The sequence below is a fragment of the Camelus ferus genome, chromosome 1, assembly GCF_009834535.1.
Source record: "Camelus ferus isolate YT-003-E chromosome 1, BCGSAC_Cfer_1.0, whole genome shotgun sequence".
NCBI classification, from domain to species: Eukaryota; Metazoa; Chordata; class Mammalia; order Artiodactyla; family Camelidae; genus Camelus; species Camelus ferus.
Genome location: NC_045696.1, coordinates 69,634,928 through 69,656,847, shown reverse-complemented (window position 1 = coordinate 69,656,847; position 21,920 = coordinate 69,634,928). Strand labels below are relative to the sequence as shown.

Here is a 21,920-nt window from a genome sequence, read left to right as displayed (position 1 = left end):
ATAACTCCACTTGAATTAACAACTCTGCTCCTCCCCCTTTCAGGCAGATCTATGTTTGTCTTCTAGAGCAAAGAATGATTTAAAATTAAAGCTTCTTCCTGGGGCCTGGATATTCTTAAGTAAAGGGCACAAGCATGGGGACTTTTTCATATATTCCGATTTGAAGATTACTTCTTTGGTGCTTAAAGTTCACATTAACATATGATAGACATGAAGAAGTATATATTCCCTCCCTCGAAGCCACAGATCAAATATCCCAGCATTTGAGGTTCTTCCCCTTAGGAGGGCTCAGTACCCCATGAACTCAGTTCCCCTGTGGGGCTGATTTAACAGTTTTGCATTTTATGTGCAGCACAAGAGCCCCATTTGGCCTGGCTCACGCCTAGAGGATCACGACACTGTCCCGAGAGACAGGGTGCGCTCCCCTAAGTGTCTGCTGAATAATACTTGAAACAAGCAGTGTGACGGCCGCTTTCTGGCCAGCCTTTCCCTGGCTCCACTTACCAATAGTTGTAGAGGCACTTTTCTCCATAATTAGCACCGAGAGCCTGCTCATGGCTGCAGGACGACAGCTCAGAGGAGGGGCTGTGCAGCTCCCGTTTGATCTTGGTTGGAGGTGGGGCATGAAGCACCACTGAAATCAGAAGAGGAATGAGGGAGGAACAGAGAGAGGACAGCTGATTAACAGGGAGCACAATGCTTCCTTCTGCAAACCCTATACTAGCTGATTGTTCTTGGAACCCGTGTCAAGTCACGTGCCAGAGAAAGCCTAACACACAGCCTTCCATCTAAAACCAATGAAGAGATTTTTAAAGTCAGAAATCATCATCTGACACTTTCAACTAGCCAAGTCTTTTTGTCTAAGTTCCTTTGGTATTGGGTCTGCTTCCCAGAGGCTCTGAAGCCCTTAAAAATCCTATGGGTGATGCTTCTTCAAGAAAAATGCAGGTGTGACAGAATACCAAAGGTTGTAGATGAGAAGAATTTTGCTTTTGAAAAGTACAAAACAGCCCAAAATATACTGGTGGGCATTACATATTAGCTTATCAAAGGCTTAAAATTGCTCTGGCAAATACATTCCTTATTCAGAGGCAGACTTACAAATTAAATACATGACCCAGCAACTCTAAGTATTAGCTCTGAATAAGAAATACTCGACTTTGGGGCATTTCAAAAATCTTAAAAGCAGAGGAAAACAACAATGGACGGAACCACAACCTGGGAGAGGCTAAACCGCACAGGAGGAGGCCTGGAAACCTCCGTGCTCTTGTCTGCTCTGCCTTTCCTAGTGCCCAAGCAGGAAAGGCAGGCTTTCCCAACCAACCCTTTTCCAGATGGTGCCAATTACTTTTCCTAAATCAATGAACTAGTGCACAGAGCTGTTGTTTTACATTTGGAAGTCAGCTGCATATTCCATGTGTGATTCTGAAAGGCAAGGTAGTAAGAGCTTTTCAAGTCAAGGTGACTTACATGCAATGGCAAAACCAAACAGAACCAAACCAGGTTTGCCTCTCCTGTCTTATCTAGGAGCTAACTCATTTTAGAAACGGTGCTTTATCCCAAGCAGAAGGACAAACTCTAAATAGGCTGTACTACGAGGGCTGTCTTCTAGCGATGGGTTAGAACCGCCACTCCGTCCAGCTACCTGGGAGGGGAGGGAGGGAATGAGTTAAGCTTTCCTGCCGGCCACTCTCCACTGGATCAGAGTTGTCACTAACTGTGGCTAGTGCTCTGGTGACCCACTAAATTTTCTGTTCCACTCAGTGTTTACTCCTAAGCCACTTTCAGGAGCTTGATTTTCTTAAGTGATTATCATTTTGCTGATTCTACCTAATATAATCTCTTTTCTGTCTAATAAGATGGAACAATCTTCCCCACCAACTGGTTCCTCAGGTGTCTCCTCCAACCCCAGACTCTGGACTCAGAAGTGAACAAATGAGATGGAAGACTTGATCACAGATGACAAGTTTATAAAGCAAAGTCCTGCCATAATTCCTTTCCAATACAATGCCAACTGCTTTTCCCAAACACACAGAGTAAGTTCAGAACGGGCAGATTATATTTAGAAATCATTAGAGTCTCTCTCATGATTTTTTGATGGTGACATCATGGCAGCCAACCCTCAATTGCTATAAAGTGTTTCCAGACATTCAGACACAGAAAATTGCTACACTTGTTGTTGTTATAATGTTGTCAGTAAACGAGCAGGGAGAATCACACAACGTGACACAGAAAACCATTCCTCCATACTCCGTGTGTTCTCGGCACTGCCCCTCTGTCACTGCCTTTCCTCTTACCAGTCTCCTGCCATTAAGGTTTTGGCAAAATAATGAGGAAACGTGGTGATACCCCAATGCAAACTGAAGTTACATGTCCTGGAAAAGTCCACTTTTCTTACTTTATCTAAGGAAACTCATTTATAGTTGTTTTACCTAAGTTTAGAGAGTAAACAGTTATGGCATTATTCAGCTGGTCTCATTTCCAGTTTTAGAAATGTTTTGACATTTTCACAGTATTTTATAAAAGTTACCAGTTCTTCTGACAAGACTAATACCGGAGGGTAAACCAAAGATTCCCAGAAAGAAAACTTTTATAATGGCTTCAGGATGGCATATACCCATTTGGAAAGAGAATCTAAACTTTTGGCTAACTCTGATGTCATGATTTTCTTCGAACCTACACAGTATTCTTAGTGTGTACCACACCATTTTGGCTCTAAATTATATGGTATCTTCTACCATACCAAACTGTCCTATACTTGGAATCTTATGTTCTCTACCCAAAGGAGGAGTTCAAGAAACATCTGATATGTGCTATGATCTGAATGTGTGTGTCCCTCCACCCCCACCCCCAAATTCATATGCTGAAATCCTAGTGCCCAATGTGATGGTATCAGGAGGGGCCTTTGGGGGTGATTAAATCATGAGGGAAGAGCTACCTGAGGGCCCAATAAGAAGTCTGTGGCCTGGAGGAGAGCCCTCACCTGACTAGGCTGGCATGCTAATCTTGAACTTCTAGTGTCTACAAGAGTGAGAAATAAATTTAATAGCTATCCAGTCTGTGGTATTGCAGCAGCCTGAATAGATTAAGACAATAAGTGATCAGATTGTTTGCAATTAATTCTTACCTTGAAGGCAGGGACTACATCTACCCTTCAAGGAGAGGTACAATGTTAGTTATATAGTTTTTCCCCCAGGGCAGGAAGGAGAGAGAGGAGGGTGGAACATGGCAGGAATGAGAATTGGGAGGTTGACAAATGACAGGAAAGCCATCTGGGGCCCTGTGAGGGCTAAGGAAGAAGGCTCAGCTCTCCAAAGGGACTGTTGGGCCAGAAGATGTATGAAGGAGCCTGTCTGGGGTACGCGTGAGTTAGGGATAGTGATGTATCTTCAGCAGGAACTTAGGAGCCTAAGGAATGGTTCCTGCTTTCAGTCTGTTCCCTCTCTGTAAAATGAGATATGTGATGCTGCCTTGAGAAGTAAAGAAAATGGCCCAGCACCTTACAGATGGTGCTATGATGTTGTCTAATTATACACTGTGCTTTCAAAAATAGAGTATTTACCTTCACACAGGCGACTTACTAAACAATGACAGAGACCTACGACTAAAAAGCCTGGCAACAAATTGCAATTTAAAAAGGAGCATGAACTCCTGAGGAAGTTTGAAGAGAACTATTTGAGTTGGTAAAGTCAAATTTCCTAATTATAGAAAATGTTTAAGCTCAGTAATAGAGGATGGGCCCTGACAACAGTTCCTGGTGAATATGGACCACCCTCCATGTTGGAGAGATTTCTTTCCTGCATTCAACCATTCATCTATCCATCCATTCATTCATTCACTGAGCATCTTTTATGGGTCAGTCATGCTGGAAGTGCTGGGAATATGATGGTGAACAAAACAGACATGGTCCTTTCCTCAAGGCATGCATAGTTTAGTGAGGGATCTGACTTTCAGCATCTTCCCTAGATGCAATTAGAGTTGGACCTCACAGTCCACTTAATTCAGGCCCTTGCATTTATAGATAAGGACCGTGAGGCCCAAAGGAGTTAAAGGAACTGCACAAGGTCTTGGAGCTGCTGCTACCGGAGGGGAAAGGAGGCAAGAACCCCCTCTCTGTCATTTCAGTAATCTGCCACACTGACAGGAATGGGAGACTCTGCACTCACCCACTTGGTATATCACAAATGGAGGACATAAACCTTTTATTCAACTAAAACAACAAAAATACATCATACCTGGTTGAGAAAAAAAAATGCTCTAGGACAAAGAACAATGGATAAGAACTAATACCACTGGAAAAGGATGAGGTAGACAGATCAAGAAAGAGGCAGCCAGACAGGCTCCTTATTTGCTTTAGCCAGTTTGCTTACATACATCACTTTATTCAGTCTTCCCAACTCAGTGAGAAGCCTACTTCCACTGTCTCCACTCGCTTTTAGAGACGAGAAAACCAAGGCTCAGAAAGGTAGGTAATCCGCCATTGCCTCACAGCTGTAAGTGGGCAGGAGTCCTACTACACAGGCATTAGTCATTCCATCATACTGCCTCCCAGAGGGAATCTGAGAGACTAAATCAAAAAGATTAAAAGAAACAGGGAAAGAGAAAAGAGATGGAGAAAGAAGACAACACCAGGGAAGAGGAAGGAGGGACACCGCTTGCAATACTTAGGGTCTGTATCCTCATGCTGACTGTGCTCTCCAGCTGCAAGCACACCGGATGCGCCTGAATCCACTCCGGGACTTACACCCTCCCCTAACTCCAGGCCACCAAAATGCCCAGGATCCCTCCCTCACTCCTACTGGAAACTAATATCTGGACTCCAGCAGCCTCTAACTTATAATCCTTGCCTCCCATTCCAGTATTCCATCTAAAAGATCTCGTTTCTTCTACTGTCCAGCTGACAAATCTGCTCATTTAAACAGATGCAGGCACTCTGGAAGACCTGGCGTCTACAGCCAGTCACTGACCAGCCAGATGCCACACTGTTGCCATGGATTCCATCTTGCACCCCAAGTCCCTTGCCCCTTATGAAACTGCTTCTTGACAGTTCCCTCTTAAAGCCACTTCTGAGGCAAGAACACTCTGAGCTGTCTGGACCCCTACCTGACTGTAAGAACTCTGTTAAGGATCCATGCACGAACATTTACGAGAATCTCTGCCTGTCAGGGGTAGGAAAGACAAGGGTGGGTGGCTGACAAGATTTAAGTCCATATCTGGGGGCACACACTACCAACTATAATGCATTGCTTTGCAGCCCACCATAACACCACTTAAAATTTAGATATGATGGTCACAAATCAAGCAACTTAGCTTCATAGTTGCTTTTCCTTCTAGGGAACTTCTTGGAAGATTCTATCTGACATAGTGATCAAAAATCAGGCCTGATCATAGCTAATGCAGTAAGTCAAGAAAAATAAAAGGATTAGAAAGGAAAAATATAAGTCATTATTCACAGATGCCCTGGTTGGATATACAGAAAATATAAAGTATTCACAAAGTATAAGAATCAATAAGCTAATTTACCAAGATCATTGGCTACAAGGCTAATATATAAAAATAACTATTTCTATATACAGTAACAAAACCAAGGTGAAATTTTAAATGCACTTACAATAGCAACAGATAACATCAAATACCTAGAACATATCTAATAAATGACATGTAAGATACCTACACTGAAAAGTATAAAACACTGAGGAAAATCAAAGAACTCAATAAATGGAAGGATATATCATGTTCATGGGTTGGAAACCTTGATATTATGGGGAAGGTATAGCTCAGTGGTAGAGCACATGCTTAGCATGAACACGGTCCTGGGTTCACTCCCCAGTACCTCCATTAGTCAATAACCTAATTACCCACCCCCAAAAAAGGAAACAAAATTAATCAATGGTGTTTAAAGTCTGGATGGAGGTTACTGCCGAGTCTGGGGGTAATGCCTGTTTAGGGGGCACAAGGAGCCTTCTCGTATTCTGGTAAGTTCTGGGTCTTGATCTAGATGTTTGTACAGTTTATGAAAATTTAGCAAGCTGTACTCCTATGATTGCTGTGTGTTATTTCAATTGTTTTTTTTTTTTTTAAAGCAGCCTTGTCCTGGTCAAACAGCATCACTGAGTTAATACTTACTAAGATTTCTCAAATTTTAGAAAATCTTTCTTCTGTGGTGGTATAGAAGCAGTTTTTCAAAGAAATAACCCAATTGTTTCAAAATAGAAAAAATAGACACACTGGCCCATTCAAAAGGAATAATAATAATTCCCTCTGCTGACAAAATCTGTTTCCTGCCCACAAGTACAGGCTTGTGGATTCTGTCCAAGGCATCTACCCCATGCCAGTGCTGGCACTCAGCTTCACTATTACAGCAGAGGATCAAAACAAAGGAAAACACTTTTGTTGAATGTTATGATGAGCGACAGTTTGATTCAAAAGGAATTTTTTTTTTTTCAGAAAGACAAAACCACCTTATCTAATAAGCCTTTCCTTTGGTGCTTCATGATCAAAGTTTCGATTCGACACAGACTTTGTTGTGAACATACACAACATTTAGGTAGTTGCTGAGTGTTAAACTGCCAGTCAGTTAGCTACACTGCGGTCTGAGCACGGGGAGACCCAGCCCATTCTCCTCCTCCCGCTTCACACGCAGGCTCTGCCTGCCTTCTCCTGGGTGTAGCCATTCAGGCTTTGCTTGGGGATTTTCCTCTCCACCTTCTTCAATTTCATTGCCTTCATCTGGAGCAGACTCATCTTTCCCAAATCAGCTGTGCAGGCCTGACCTTGGGAGGACCTTATTTGGTCACACTTGATAGCCACAATCTTCTTACTTTAAAGGAAGGTTGTGTCTCATGACGGGAGTGGACCAGAACACCAACACCTGCCTCCAAACGACACGTCCACGAGGCTATGTCTCAGGTGGCCAGCCTGTATCTCCAGAGCCTCTGTCAGTGCTTGTGAACAAATGTGGTGTGGATGTACACAGTCGTGGTCAAGGGACTTCTCAGGATTCCGGAGCCGTGGTCCTAAAGTGAAGGTCTGTTCCTAAGCTTACTACTGTCTTTGCCACCAACTTTGGGACATTGTTCCTCTCTTAGACCATTACCACCCCACCTCATTTCCCTCCATAGTAAGGAATATGTACTATTTAGCTCAAGAATGATGGTGGGAGGAGCCCAAGACATCTGCCCATACTGCTCTCTGCTTGTGGCAGTTAGTAGAACACAAGGGAAGAAGGCAGAGGGACATATGAATATAAAAATGACACTGGCAAAACAGAACTGCAGAAGCCTTCGGGAAGGAGCAGGTGGGGTGTGGCCTCTTCTCACCTGATTTACCCTTAGCCTGTCAGGGTACCCCCGCTGGCAAAGACCAGAGGGCTTGAAGTCACCAGATGCGTTGAGTTCTGTGGTTTGAAAAGCACAACAAAACCAAAAGGCTTACTTTCCAACATACTGCTACCTTTCCTTAGCACTGGCCTTTTAAAAAAATTTTTTTTGACAAATTCTGAGACAAATCATAGATAGCTAATTAGTAAGAAAAAAGAGGTAGACAGGATGGGGCTTATTAACTTCTATGCTATTGCTAGAAGAAGTCAGAAATATGTGCTTATTTTAGGGCTGAGAAAATTAGAAATTCATTTCAAGCATAAGATATATTCCTAATATCTCAATATTCTTTGTAATTGCTCCAGTGCAAATGACAAGGACAGGAGGTAATACCCAGCTATGGGAGCCAGGGAGGTTTAAGGAAGATAAAGTGGACAGGTTCTGGCACTTAAAAAAAGGTATCTGGAAAAGGAGATGCCTTTTAGATTTCCAAACCAAACAGACATGCTTGAGCCCGTCTGAGTGGATGATTAACATTAATTCTGCCTGGCAACAGTTTCCAAAAACAAAAATTTGAAATGTTATCAAATTTAGTTAGGGGGCACAGGTTCTAAAAGCAGATTTAGAGGAGATATGGGGGAATGTGCTGTTTTCTTTAATACCTGACAGTGCTAACTTTTGTAAGCATAAATTCATAAGCTGAATACAGTAAAATCATCCATAAATAGTAAAATCAACAATTTAGTAAGCTGTGCTTAAAAAAAATTTTATGAGTCCCTCAAAATCCTTTTCAAACATGCACAAACCATCTCCATCTGACTCACTGTTCTTTTACCTGTGTTTTAAAGTCAGCGTAATAACATGGATATGAAAGGTGAGAAAAGCCAGAACATAGGAAATTTCTAGGCCTAAGGTCAGGATGTCTGTATGTATTTCTACATATCCTTCAAAAAAATGTCCCCTAAAAGTCAACAACTAGAAAACAACTGGTCAGGACTTTTTTTTTTTTTGAAGAGTCAATGTTATGGGGAGTAGGGGGTGGGATAGGCAGATTGTTGTAGATTGAAGATAAGAGAAATAAAAATACATATGATTCTTAATCAAGTTCTAGATCAAGAACAGTATCAATATCTGTTAAAAAGACAACTGGGGAATTCTTTTTTTTTAAACTACTGGACACCTTTTTTTAAAAAAAAATCTATTTATTCAGTAGATGTACTGGGGATCGAGCCCAGGAAGGACCTCATGCGTGCTAGCTATGTACTCTACCACTAAGCTATACCCCCAGCACTGGGGAATTCTTAATATTACTGAATAAAAGTTAATTAGGCTATGTAGATGAATGCCCTTAATCTTTGGAGATGCACACTAAAGTATTTGGGGGTGAAATGTCATAGTGCCAGCAACTTGCTTTTCAATACTTGGAAAGAAAAAAATATAGAGAAATGAAGTAAATGTAGTAATGTATTTATAATCAATAGAACAGATACCCCATCTCCTCTGAGATACTGGAGGAAAAAATCTCTTTATTGTGGACTAATAAGTCAGTAGACGTTCTAATGACTTCTAGACGATGCAGTCACGCATGAAGGAAGCTGCCCTGGCCTATTACCAGATTGGAAGGATACTGTCCTGTTTATCCTGTACCTTTACCATGTTTGTATAATACAGCCCCGGGAATCTAACATTACACAAGGACAAGTGTTGGTCATACTCTAACATCTAAGCCGGTTGTTCTCAAGTATTTTTTTGGCCCTGGCCCACCTAGAAAGGAGAAAGGAACATCCAGGAGAGGGCAAAAGGAAAGCTGCCACTGCTGTCTCCATGACAGCTGCCCACTGCCGCCTCTACCACTGCCTGGGCGAAAAGACCACAAGGACACAGGACAAAGTATTAACAAAAGTAAGATCAATCAGTAATTCCACACACATATTAATACACAGGGACTAAATAACAGGAACTGAAACATAAGCTCAACTCAAGATCACAAAGCATTCTTGGGAAAAAAATGAAGAATGTCCACTCCTTGTGAATGTATATGCGTAACAGGTTTAGAATGGTCGGACCACTCATTAGATTTCATCCCCCGAGTCCTCATGAAGGCACAATGCAGCCATCACCTACCTGTGAAGGTTGGCAGAATTAAAAGGAATTAAAGTTCTCTTCCTTGAAATTCTTTTTCTGCCCACAGAGGCTAAGCAGAGTCAGGGCCAGGATAGGAAATTTGAAATGGGTGGCCTGGGCTGTTAGTGCCCTTAGCTTTAGGGGAAAAAAGTTTCTAGAGGCTCAATCTAGCCCAACCTAGCCTACCGGGCTGGGAGGTCAGAAAGGAACGTGGAGCTGAAGACCTAAATGGTGTTAAAGAAAGCATGCTGTCTTGCAGGATTCCTGGGCATTTCTGTCTTGGGGATTGAGGGTGGCAGGGGAGTCTGGCATGGAAAGGATCTCCACACAACTCACGGAAAGTGTGACAGACATCTGGTACAGCCCACACCCAGGTGAGCACACCTCAGACAGGGGCTGAGATTTCAGGGTCGGTTCATTCTAAATCTCCACCTGCAAGAACAGCTGCACTTGTCCTGGGTAAAGCCCCACATGGAGAAAGTGAGGTTTCTGTTCTGGGATAGAATTTGGCACCAAATAGATACAGAGTGGAAATAGGGAAAGATCTCTTCAGGATTGGCACAGCAGCAGTATTCAAATTTTCATTTAATGTTTATTTTCATCACACTAATAAATTCAGTTTACAAAATCAAATAGTACTCCAAGGCTTATGATGGGTAAGAATGGTAGTATTCAGGATTTTAGATTGGTGATTAATCATGGTGGTGGAGGATGGGGGGTTATGGTGCTGATTATTCCAACTTATTCTTTCTTGTCCTGTTTCTCAGCAAGGACCAAAGGACTGAGTATCACCCTGGTGGTAGATTTCAGCGCCCCAGGGTATAGGATCGACCATGAGGTAGCAGAATTCATCAATTAACAATTATAGAAGTCCCCCCTATATGACCAGTATCTTCTGTACAATAAATAACGCAAGAGCCAAATTAGGAACTGATAAAAGCTAGTTCCTGGAACATCTGGTTCCAGGAATCAGATTTCTCCCATGCAGGAGGAAAAACCTACAGTCAGCAGAAGAGAGGCTCCAGGAATTGGTATGTGGACCAAAAAAACCACTCTTATTTTTTATGATTTAGAGCAAGAAACTTGGGGTAACATAATCAGCTCAAGAAAAAGCCTTTGAACTTACCGTGACATGAACTATCAGAAAAGACAGTCAGATCCAACAAATAGAGCCTGAATTACATTGATAAGGAACAGGACCAACTCGAGAGCCAGCTTCAAGTATCAATGACTCTGCATGAAAATGTTTGGGGGAATGCCAGAATGAAATAATCACCTACAAAACTTGAGCCAGGTCTTCCTGCACTGGGAAGAGGTGAGGGAAGAAAACACCTTTCTTGCCCATAAAAGTAGATGAGGCTATACCAAGCATTTGGAAATTCTAGAGCTGGAATCTTTTGGGGATGCAAGCTCAGGAAAACTGAGTTCGTATTATTAAAAATGATAGGCACTTAAATGAAAGATGGTCTGGAGACTCTCCGGAGAGACCACTCTCAATCCACAAACGGTGCGGCAGAAAAACAGGGTTAGCAGGGGTCTCAGAAGATGACTTCAGAATTCTGAAAATGGAAACCTAGAGGCCTTGAATGTAAGAGTTAGAAAATAAAGGAAGGAAAAGGACCTTAAAAAGAACTGGCCCAACTTTGAAAAGGTATAAATAGCATTCGTAGAGCGTGGTATCTGAAACATTTCTGAGAGGTCACCTGCAAAGGCAGTGGAATTTCTCTCAGGATACAGGAATTTGAGTTATTGATAGAATGTCTCCCACCTGGGTTTTAAATTAGACAACAGAGTTGATACCATGAAGAAGTTAAAACCATAAGGCCTCTCTGTAAGCCTCTCTCCCATTTTCTGTTTACCTTGGATAACCCAAGTCTTCTGCTGTGGACTCGAGCTAATGACGGCAACATGGGTCTGGGCTGTGCCCCAGATAAAGCATTTGCAGAACGCTGCTTTCTCTGGGGGAAATGCTGGCTGTGTATGGGATTGGTGCTTCGGTGATGAGATGCTGCAGTGCTCACATTGGCTCTGGAGAGTGAAGCGTTTCTAAATTGTGTTTGGATAGGGCTGGTGTTATGATATTTCATGGTCTTACTGCTCTCTGGAATGTGGAATATATGATACAAGATAGAGTCAACAATGGAGAAATCTAGCTCCGAAGATGCCAAAGCTCCAGCTTAAGGGGCCCCCAGGTTATAGCTTCTGTTAGACCCTAAGACAAAGGCCTTCTGGCTAGCAGGAAAAGATAAAAATGGTGGTTTTATACTTGTAAAGTGACTTTAATTTCTCCGTGGGAAAGGAGGACTGACTTGACAAAGGGGTTTCACTTCGTAGAAAAGGGCTCTTTTGGAGGCATTCCTGCACTGGTGGGATCATATCTCAACTACAATACTTACTATCTAGTAACGTCACATAATGGGGGAGGGGAGGCGTGATTTGAAGGTTTGCTTCTGCTAGGCCAAGTTCAATGATTATAACATCCCACAAAAATTCCCTCTCCCTCCCGGCCCCGCCCCACTGCCCCTTCCAGCAATGGCAGCAGAACCAGCACATGATGTCTCAACCTCAGATCACCAGCTGAAATACTACTGGTCAGAAGGTGAAAAACTAAACTCTGCCCATGGAAGTCAGTTGGGGAAGTCACTGTATAATGTACAACTGCAAACCAAAAGATGGAATAGTACCACGCAGACCACCCAAATGGGGGTACTCTAGCCTCCAAAGGGGGCTCAAGGCTTCCCCTACCTCTTTACTCCACCTACCTATCTACTCCCCCTCTGGAGAGGAGAAAATGTGACCTAAGTCAGGGATGATGCCCAGGTCCTAGAGGGCAGACAGGGTGGGGACAGCTGACTAAGAAGAGTAGACGTGGTCCTTAAGGCTACCGGTCTCTTGCTGGAAGGGGCTGGAAAGGCTAGGAGGGCCCCTGGGGAGAGGTCAGGGAAACCGGTCTACACACAGGGAGACCTTAGGAGCAAAAGGAGCCCTCAAGGGGGACCCAAGGCCCAGGGCAAGCTTGCCAGGGTAAGAAGATTGGCTGGTCATGTCCCTGGTTATCAGCTAGGAGGAACAGCTGCTAACTGGAATTTAGGCTATTGGCCCTGTCCTTTTTTCACCTCTACCAGTACTGACAATAACGACACAGGCGATTTTCAAAGGTTTCTATTCTAAGCCTGTTTAAAATAGAAGGAAAGAGATTCTTTGTATTAATGCTCTTTTTTCCCTCCTTCCAAAAGAAGCGGTCATGTTAGTAAGAACCCACCTTGGTCAAATGTTCTAAATCATGCCTGTCCTGACTCAGAGGGGAGGGAACTGCAGGTCAGAGTGTTGTCTACCAGGAAACTGCAGTGGTATCAAATGAGGAAGATAATTTAATGCCAATGGTAGTAGAGAGGGGTTTTTTGACCCAGATGAACTAGTTTCAGATTCACTTTAAGTTCACACTCTCTTCACATTTGAGTCTTATTCTTGAAACAGCTTGGATTTGTGCAGTTCCTTTTCTTCAAGGGACTCATTCACCCTAACAATTTTGGACTGCTATTTTAGAATTCTGAAAATGGAAACCCAGAGGCCTTGAATATAAGAGTTAGAAATTAAAGGGAGGGAAAAGGAGCTTAGAAAAGAAGTAGCCCCACTATGACTGAGGCAAGGCTTGCGTACTAATACATACGGGCTCTGCCGTGGAAGAGTTTTGTACAGAATGAATCTAATTGCATCAATATGTCACATCCCAAAACTTTGGGCCACAGAGAAACCAATATGATAGACATCTTGTTTGTTAATTTTTCACCATAGGGAAAGAGCTCTAAATTAGAGAGCCCTGCTCTCCCAACTCTGTTAGAGTTCTGTTAGAGGACAGCATGGCTTCCTCCACTGGGGGCTTTCCAGCAACCACGGCAGACTGGACCACGAAGGGCTGCTCACGGTGGAACACGCCATCAGGAAAGGGGGAAACAGGACATTTCTCCTGAATGGGAAAAAAATGCAAAACCAAACCTTCTTTAATCTCCCTTCTATAATTTATTCCCCATACATTTGATTCTCATCTAAACTGGCATTTAAGAGAAGCATCAACAATACTTGAAGGAAGATTTAAGCACTGTGGAAATTTTTTTACCTTCAACTTCAAAGTTAAAATTCATCTTAAAAATTTGACAGGAGAAAACCCAAGCCCTAGGGAAACTGGCTTCTCCCTCTGAGAACCGATCCCTTCTATCTACAGCTCGGCTTCTCCTAAAGCAGACAGCAGCAAGTGCAGCAGGGTGCCTAAACCGTGACTTGCTCTCTAGCACACATCTTAGTGGGGACCAGCATTAGCTGCACGAAGTCTAGATGCAGCCTGGGAAGCCTTGGCTAGTGTATGCGTTTAAAAGAGGAATCAGAAAGCGAGAAATCACCCTGGCTAGTTGTTTTCTATTTATCTCTAAGGTCATCCCAAGAACTCTCAGAACTCATGTTACAGAGTTACTTCCCTACCAGCTGAAGGCTGGTGTTGGGGGCTGTTGAACGATGGCGATGGGGGGTAGGGGGTGAGAACGGAGAAGGTGGTGGTGAGCAAAATCCACTCTCCAGATATTGGCTGTGTGAGGAGCAGGGGCTGTGGCTCAGGCAGATGCGCAGAAACGTACTTCACATGTGACAGTTCTTTGCTTTTGGACACACTTAGAGCCTAAGAGAAACTGTCTGCTTCTTGTGTCAATAGGAATGGAAACTGGGAAGTGGGGACTATGTTTAATATTTGTCAAAACACAGAATACATTACAGCCCTATGCTGCTCTCTCCTTATTGCTCAAGAAATAAGATTCCAAGGCCGGAGGGGGGAGGGAGGAAAGAAAAGGAAGTTGAGGAGGAGCAGAAATGTTCAGATTCAAGGTATCCCTCAGTGCAGTGAAGTTATCAGCATTAAATTATTCTCTATTAAAATTCAGATTGGGAAACCTGGGGTAGGCATTCCAGGATCTGGTCTTTACTGCAGGCAGCCAGTAGAAGAGACACCACCCCCCTACTTTCTATTCTACCTTTTCTATGGGAGAAGTACAAAAGACCCTCATTAAGTGCCCTTTCAGGCAATTACAAAGCATTTCCAGGCACTCAGCTGAAAAGTGTTTATGTAAGCTAAGTCCTCCTCAGCCCCTCCGGAGAAGCATCCTCTTACACAGCCGATATCTAGGGTTACCTCCTGAGAGGTTTCAAACTCTCTTACAAAAGGACAATCTGCCCAGGCCTGTTCTCTTTTTAACAGGGAGGGGAAGACAGTCTTGCAAGACCAATTTATAGCAAGGGAAATATTTCAGGGGAAAAAAAGACATGCAAAACACAAATGCAAACAGCCACATTACAGTTGTGAGGATGAGGACCAGGAACTAAGAGCTCTTAATTTAAAACCCCGAGGAAATGGCATTGGATCATTCATCATTACTATTATGTTTTGCTTTGCTTTTTAACAGATTGTCCTTTTAATGCTTATCCTACAGCCCTGGTCTAGCCCTTCTACGTGGGGGTGGGAAGGGAGTATCTGAGCTGCTAGCCAAGAGGTTGTAAAATGTTTAAGTTGAATGCTACTGAGGCAAATGTACCCCTAAAATCTGGCCTAGATTCGGGGTGAGAATGCCACTCTAGTTTAGGGGTTGCTCAGAGGCTGGGTTCTATCTGGAACTTCCTGGGATGTTCATTTGAGGAAGCAAGGTGTTTGAGTGCACAGTGGGAGGGTTGCAGCCATAGAGAGACTCCCCCATAGTGAGGACCAGGCTGGGAAGGGTCATTTTAAAATGACATGGATGCAACCAGAGTGAGAAATTTAAATAGGACAGAGAAGGAAGGCCAAGGAGTAGAGAAATTACAGCTTGGTCCTTCCCATTTTAAAATGTAAGAGTTAAGTGCTGTGGCAGGCAAACACCCGTCATTCAGGCCTGGAGTAAAGACTAGAACTTGCAGTATCAAAGCAGGCAAGAATCTTCAGTGGGAAGATAAAGCCACAGCCCCATGGGAACCAGGAGATAAAAGGGTAATATCCTCAGATCAAGTCTCAACACCTCTCTCTCCAGGGAAGCTACACCACCCTCTCCTATTATCACTCCCTTTAGACAGCTACAGTCTAAAATGGGAGACAAAGAAAGGGGGGCGGACTCACGGAACAGTAGCAGCCCTTTGCCTAAGCCAGGACACCAGCCCGGCAGTTGGAGGGTTAAAGTCAGCACTTAAAAGAAAACTCGAACCCCATTAAGCTCAGGCTTGGAGAACAGGGAGCAGCAGGGAAGCCAAAGGAAACTAATTTTGGAGGTTCTCCAAGCTGCCAATCACAAGCATATTTCTAACAGTCCCAGTGTTGTTTGAGTTGGTTGTTTTTCCCCAGGCTGCACAATGGGGTCTGGTTATTCATTGAAAAAGTCTGCAAGGGAGCCCCGCCCTCCATTCACAACCAATTTGGAATGCTCCATTCAGGCAGGAGGGGTACTCTGCAGCTCAGCTCGCTGGGGCAGGCAGAGCAGAGCCCAGCTGTCGCCACAGGGACGCTTGCTCGCCCAGCGCGCTGTGTTTACGTAAGAAACTCAGACACTGCAGGCGCCTGCCTGCTCTGCATGCTCCCTAAGATTCAGATGGCCAAGACCCTGGCTGAAATCTGCAAGGGTGTGCAAGTCAGCTCCAAGTCAGGTAGGCAAGTGCCCTCTGGCAAAAGAAATCTATCTAGTTCAGCCCTGTTCAGAATCTGACTGTAGCTACCAGCTGAGAGAAACAGACCTCAGTGGTATTTCTCCTGCCCCCGGGGCAGGCTGGTTTGCATTAGAGGACAGCTCTCCATGATGGAAGCCAGCCTTTCCAGACTCTTTGCTTTTCCATTCATTGCCAATAGCTGTATCGGGAGCCACCTGGCTTCCTCCCAAAGGAGAGGGTCTCTGGAGACACTCACTACTAGATTCTCTGGCTGCAGAGGAGGGGGAGAGCTACCCATTATGAACAGTTTCACAGTTCCTTTCTCCAGCTTCACATCTGGCCTGAAAGGTTTATAATACCCTCCCCTGTATGCCCACAAGACATCAAAAGAGAAGAGTGGGGAGATCTAGGGTCAGAGGGCAAAATCTATTCCAAGGACAATGCAAAGTACAAGGCTAAAAACTGGCTGGGTTTCTTAAGATTCTTTCCAAACCTTCAATAATTACCCTGAGGGAGATCTGATGAATCCAGTGAGATGACCAGACTTGATCTCCAGGAAGAGCATGCTACTGGAAACCAAATCCAGGAGAGAAATTTTAGCTCATGGGTGTTTCCTCTTTTTCAGCACATAGTGGGCTGTTTTCAAATGTCTTACGTTAACCTCTTCTCATTGCCCGCCCTCCCCCGCCCCCACACCCCCAGTCAGTGAACTCAGGGAAGCACTACTCTGAATCCTAAGCACAGCCCCCCACCCCCCCATTCAGTGCCTTGGCTGCTCTGCAGATCATTCCCAAACTCCTGGCCTTTTAAGAGCTAGATCTTATCCCGCTCCCCAGAATCTTGCAACTTTCGTCTAGATGTTTCCTCCTGCTAGGCAGGGAGCCTCCTTTATTCACTAGGCATAGTCTCTGGTCTCTTTAAGAGGGAGCTCTTCTCAGCTTTAACATCTAAGTTGCTAGTCCATTGTCATTTACCTGCCAAGCTCAAAGGTGTACTTACCTTATGGTTACACACACACACACCCCCGATCCACAGACACACTAGGGGCTGTGTGTCTCTCCTTTATTTTAAGCTGAGTCTCTTAGGGATGGGACAATGATAGAAACTGACGACCAAAGCCTCTGTGAAATGAGCTTGATGAGTTCACAAAATGAATTTTTAAAAAAGAAACCTAATCCAGTACTGGCATCAGCACGCCTGGCGCTTGGCCAAGAGCTGGGAGCTGCAACATGACAAGACTCCGAGCTCCTTGGATTCCAACTGGAGAAGCACTGTGTGCCAGGGCACAGATGGGGCCCAAGCTGCCTCAAGGGCAGCCATGCACCGAGAGGGGCTGTCAGCCTCTGAGCCTGGATGCACGTTATCACCATTAAAGCCCCAGAAACGTGTGGTGGGAACAGTCTCTGGGTGGAGAATTACACCCCTCTACCCTACCCCACTAGCGGTAATGTTTTCTCTGGGTCTGAAATTAAAACAGTGATACTACTAGATGATTGAAATGGCAGACAGCACAAATGCTCAGCTTTATCAAACTACCCATGTCTTAACCTTATAAAACTGAAGAATGCTGAAAAACAGGCGATAGACTGTAATTTCTTGATTGATGTTAGGATTTTGTTACCTCTGGAATCTACAAAAGTGATCTGCCCAGCAGAGACAGATGTAATTCCCCATCCCAAGTCTTTCTTGCCAAACACAGAGGACTAGAAAGGTTACTGGGTTTTATCAGAGAACTAAGAGCAGAGAGACAGAAAAGACAAAGAGAAAAATCTATTGTTTTTAATAAGCCTAATAATTAAAGTTAGATGAAAACAGATTTTGTGCAGACATGTGGCTCTGTTAGATAAAAGGGAACGCTAGGTCTTGGGTCCTTAGGAGTCCTGCGTCTAGGGATCGTGGAGGCTATCAAAACAGGAAGGATCTCAAATCATTTTACCCTCTCTCAGTGGTAAGGGAGTGGGCTAGCTAACAGACGTTGGAGGTTGTTTGACTTCAAGTTTTATAAGCCTTTGTTTTCCTCCTCTTGCTTTAGCACTCATTTCTTCTCCCTGCTTTCAGAGCTACCAGCTCTGGAAAAGGGTAAACGGATAGCCTTGATTCCCTCAAGCCTCTTATTTGTAAAGTGCCTACTATTCTTTCTTACCTTCCATAACAAAAAAGACCTTAGGATGCTCTCTTCATATAGAAATGGCCCAAGAACACAGAGCAAGTAAATGTAGAATTTTGTTACATCATGTCTGGGTCCAATTAATGTGCCCTCTCCCAAAGGCAGGCATTTCCTCACCATATCAAAACCTCCTATGCAGTTAAAAAAAAATCCAGATGAATAATCTCATATTGATGGATTAAGATCAATGTATTTTAGACTCAAAGGCTGTCATAATAGTTAATTCTATTTCCCCAGCCATCTATTGCAATGTATTTATGAAAAGTCGATTTTATCAGTTAATTAGCCAGTCCTTAGGAAATTACCCGTACTTCCTCTAGTCGGTCCGTTCTTTTTGAAACACAGATCTAAAAAATACTTCAAGGGAAAAATAAGGTCATTTGGGTTTTAAAACAATTCTTTGAATTATATTTGGTATGGAGACCATGGTTTTAAAATGAGATTTTACCATGCTTTCTCCCCAGCATAAAATATTTGAATTATTCAAAATGCTGACAGGTAAAATATTCACAACATCTCAATTGAAACAAATGAGATTTTAAAAAAATCAGAACTGGAATCTGTATTTTAAAAAACCTATTTATATATGCTAAAATCTAGTAGTACCCTAAGGTGTTCAGTTAGTTCAGAAAAATGAATGTAGAAGGGAGGGTATTGCTCAGTGACAGAGTGCATGCTTAGCATGCACAGGATCCTGGGTTCAATCCCCAGTACCAGCATTAAAACAAATAAAAACCTAATCCCCCCCAAAATTAAAAAAAGAAAAAAGAAAAATGAATGTAGACTCACCCACTCCTACCCTAAATCTGAGCACCTTGAGTTCCACTCTTATCCATGGTTTGATTTGCAGCTAATTCTGTGAAAATGTGTAGTAAAAATGCGTACACATCTATCTCCTGACCCAGATTCCCTGGTTTGGTAGCTCTATGTGTTAATACACATATTTAGCTGCATACATATTTATATAGCTATACACACATACACACATTTATAACATACAGGATATATATTCAGTTTTATCTGTACACACACTTCTAGGAAACATGTCAGTTTTATAATTCATCTGTCTTATAATTTCTCTCTTACTTCCAAATCCTACATGAAAACACTCAAAGCACTGAAATGTTGAATAGGTTTCTCAGGGTCACAGAATGAAGAGAACTGAGGTGTTAGACTGGGCAGCTCTCCAAGGCCTTCCTGAGGGCCATCTCCAGGTTTCTGAAATAATAAGAGAGCCCTGACAGTGACCTCCGGCTTGCAGCTTTGTGAGAGCTTCTTTAAGGATATGATTTTATGTATTTCCCCCCCTCATTTCACTTAATCCCTCCTACTTGCCCCCAACCACTAGTCAGTCTCTCCAGCTATCTTATCCTCTTAGTAAAATGAAAGGGCTGGGCAAGACCATCTCCACAAGAACTTCCAGCTCAAACATCTGGAATCTTCAGGGTTATGTCTCAGGATCAAGGGACAGTGGGTGGCACTGGCAGAACACCTATGTCTACAGGCTGTACTTTCTAGTCCCTTGAATGTGACCTTCAAGAGTTTCCAGGTGGAGGATACTTCACAAATACAGACCTTAGTAACATAAGGTCAATCTACACAGATAGAAGTAAGCTGGGCATTTTTATAAGATTTAGAACAACGATTTCAAATTACACTTCTGGATGGATGCTGATGGGTAGGAACACAAATCTGGAAAGTTTACAAAATCGAATCTCTTTAGAAGTTGAGCTTATAGCGTTTACCTACACCCACCACCCCAACACACACAAAAAGGTAAGCCATAATCTTCAAACCTGACATTCTAAAATAAAAAGTTATCCATGTTACTTGGTATTTCTTTCTCTCTTACACACATCCACAAAAACTCTCACATTCAAGATGGAAAATTCATCAACTCATCAGCGACAGGGAAGGCAGACTACTACTGGTGGCAGGCCACAGAAGAGTATTTGTTACAAATGTTTCTGCTACCCTAGGGAAGAGGTTTGCTTTACCCGGCAAGACACGTTTGATTTACACTTCATTGATTGAGTTAATAAAGCCAATTCCTAAGATTTCATTAAATTTGAATGAGTTTTTCCCCATCTCCCGGAACCATCATGGGCTCTTTCAGAAGGTCACTAGAGTAGAAGCTGATCTGCAACACAAGGTTGTATGACCCGCACACAGAGAAGAGTCTGCCCAGCCCTGGGCCCTGCCAGCACCCAGAAGTCTATACTGCTGGCCTCAAATGCAGGCAAACCAGGCACACAGAACAGCAAGGATAAAAGGCTCAAGGACACACCTCCCACACTTATGTTCCTGCCTAACCTCAGTTTGAATTATCCTTCTTGAAGCTTCATCCCCAGAAATAGGAGTCAGAGAGGGAGAAAGAATTATTAAAAGACTTTCTGGGGCCACTCAACCATCTGCTTTATCCTCAAAAGACAGAAAAGCTCAATCCTAAGAAGTTAAAGCAAAAAGCAAACAAAATGAAAAAGACATCACACTTGGTAAGCAGAAGCATCTCCCAAAGCAGTGCCATTGTAGGTATGGCACTTTAATTAAAGAACTTAGCACATTCTATTCGCTGAGCAGGAATTATTTCTAAGGAGCCAAAACACATTTATTGATTCCTTCACTTTAGCTTCTTCCTGCAGATAAATATCTCTCCAAATATAAATCCTGTTTGCTGACATCGTTCTAAGGCACATACCTTTGCTTCAGCACATGAAATCAATTTGGATGCAGTCATCTCACCTCCCTTTTAACTCTTTTGGGTTACAGAGAAACAAACAAAAGTGTCATAAAAGTATTTCAAAGGACCTCTGCCAAGAAAGCCACCTCCCAAACAGACTGCAGCTTATGCTGCTCTGAGCAAGCACTGGAAAGGCTGGGCCAAACTGTCAACACAGAACAAAGTAGGATTACAAACTCTGCCTTTTATCTTGCATGTGTGTGCGCACACATACACACAGAATCTGGGTTATCTTTATTTAGCCTTTCAGTGGCAAGCCTCCCAATCACTTGGAAGCAATCAAAGGGCAACAATTAACATGCATTTACTTTCCTACAGAAAACATCCTTTGCAAGCTGTGACAAAGCTAAGGTAACCACACATCTGTGGGTTACAGTTTGTTCCCTTTTAAAGCGTCATTCTTTTGCAGCTTAAATCATTAATGTTTGGCTGGTACCGCTGGTCTTTCATTTATTGATTTAGAACACCCAGCTTTTACCCAGACCCAAAGATACCCTCTCTCCCAGTGGCATTTTTACATACACACACAAGATAAAACAAAGCTGGGAAGAATTTGTTGGTGCAAAATGAGAAACTGAATCCTTGCCTGGCTCAGGTGCTTGCTATTATAAACTATGACTAAGAGACATGAATTTTTCTATGATGCAACTCTCAAGAGAGGCAGCATTTTCTCCAGGCCTCTCTTAAACCTGCTCACTCGCCAGTGACTAATGCTCTCTAGAGCTGCCCTGTGCTGCTCAAATTTCATCAGCCAGCTTTGTCCTTGATAGCTCTGCCTGGACCACAAAAGCTCCCAGACCTGTTGAGGACAGCCCCAAAAGATTAGTGCAAAGCTAACCCTCGCCAGCACTGAGAGCCATCTTTTGAGCTCCCACTGCATATGTTATTTCAGGGATATGACCATTTTAAGGAAAAGTTT

At 43.2% G+C, this 21,920-nt stretch overlaps 1 protein-coding gene across 1 annotated transcript in view; it reads right to left on the bottom strand.

Annotated features, from left to right (window-relative positions):
* Positions 1–21,920, bottom strand: part of ETV5 (ETS variant transcription factor 5) — a 55,158-nt gene that overhangs the window by 28,612 nt on the left and 4,626 nt on the right. Inside the window, exon 6 of the mRNA XM_032482815.1 lies at positions 505–634. Within this exon, the coding sequence (XP_032338706.1) occupies positions 505–634 (130 nt within the window). The remainder of the gene's footprint in view (positions 1–504; positions 635–21,920) is intronic.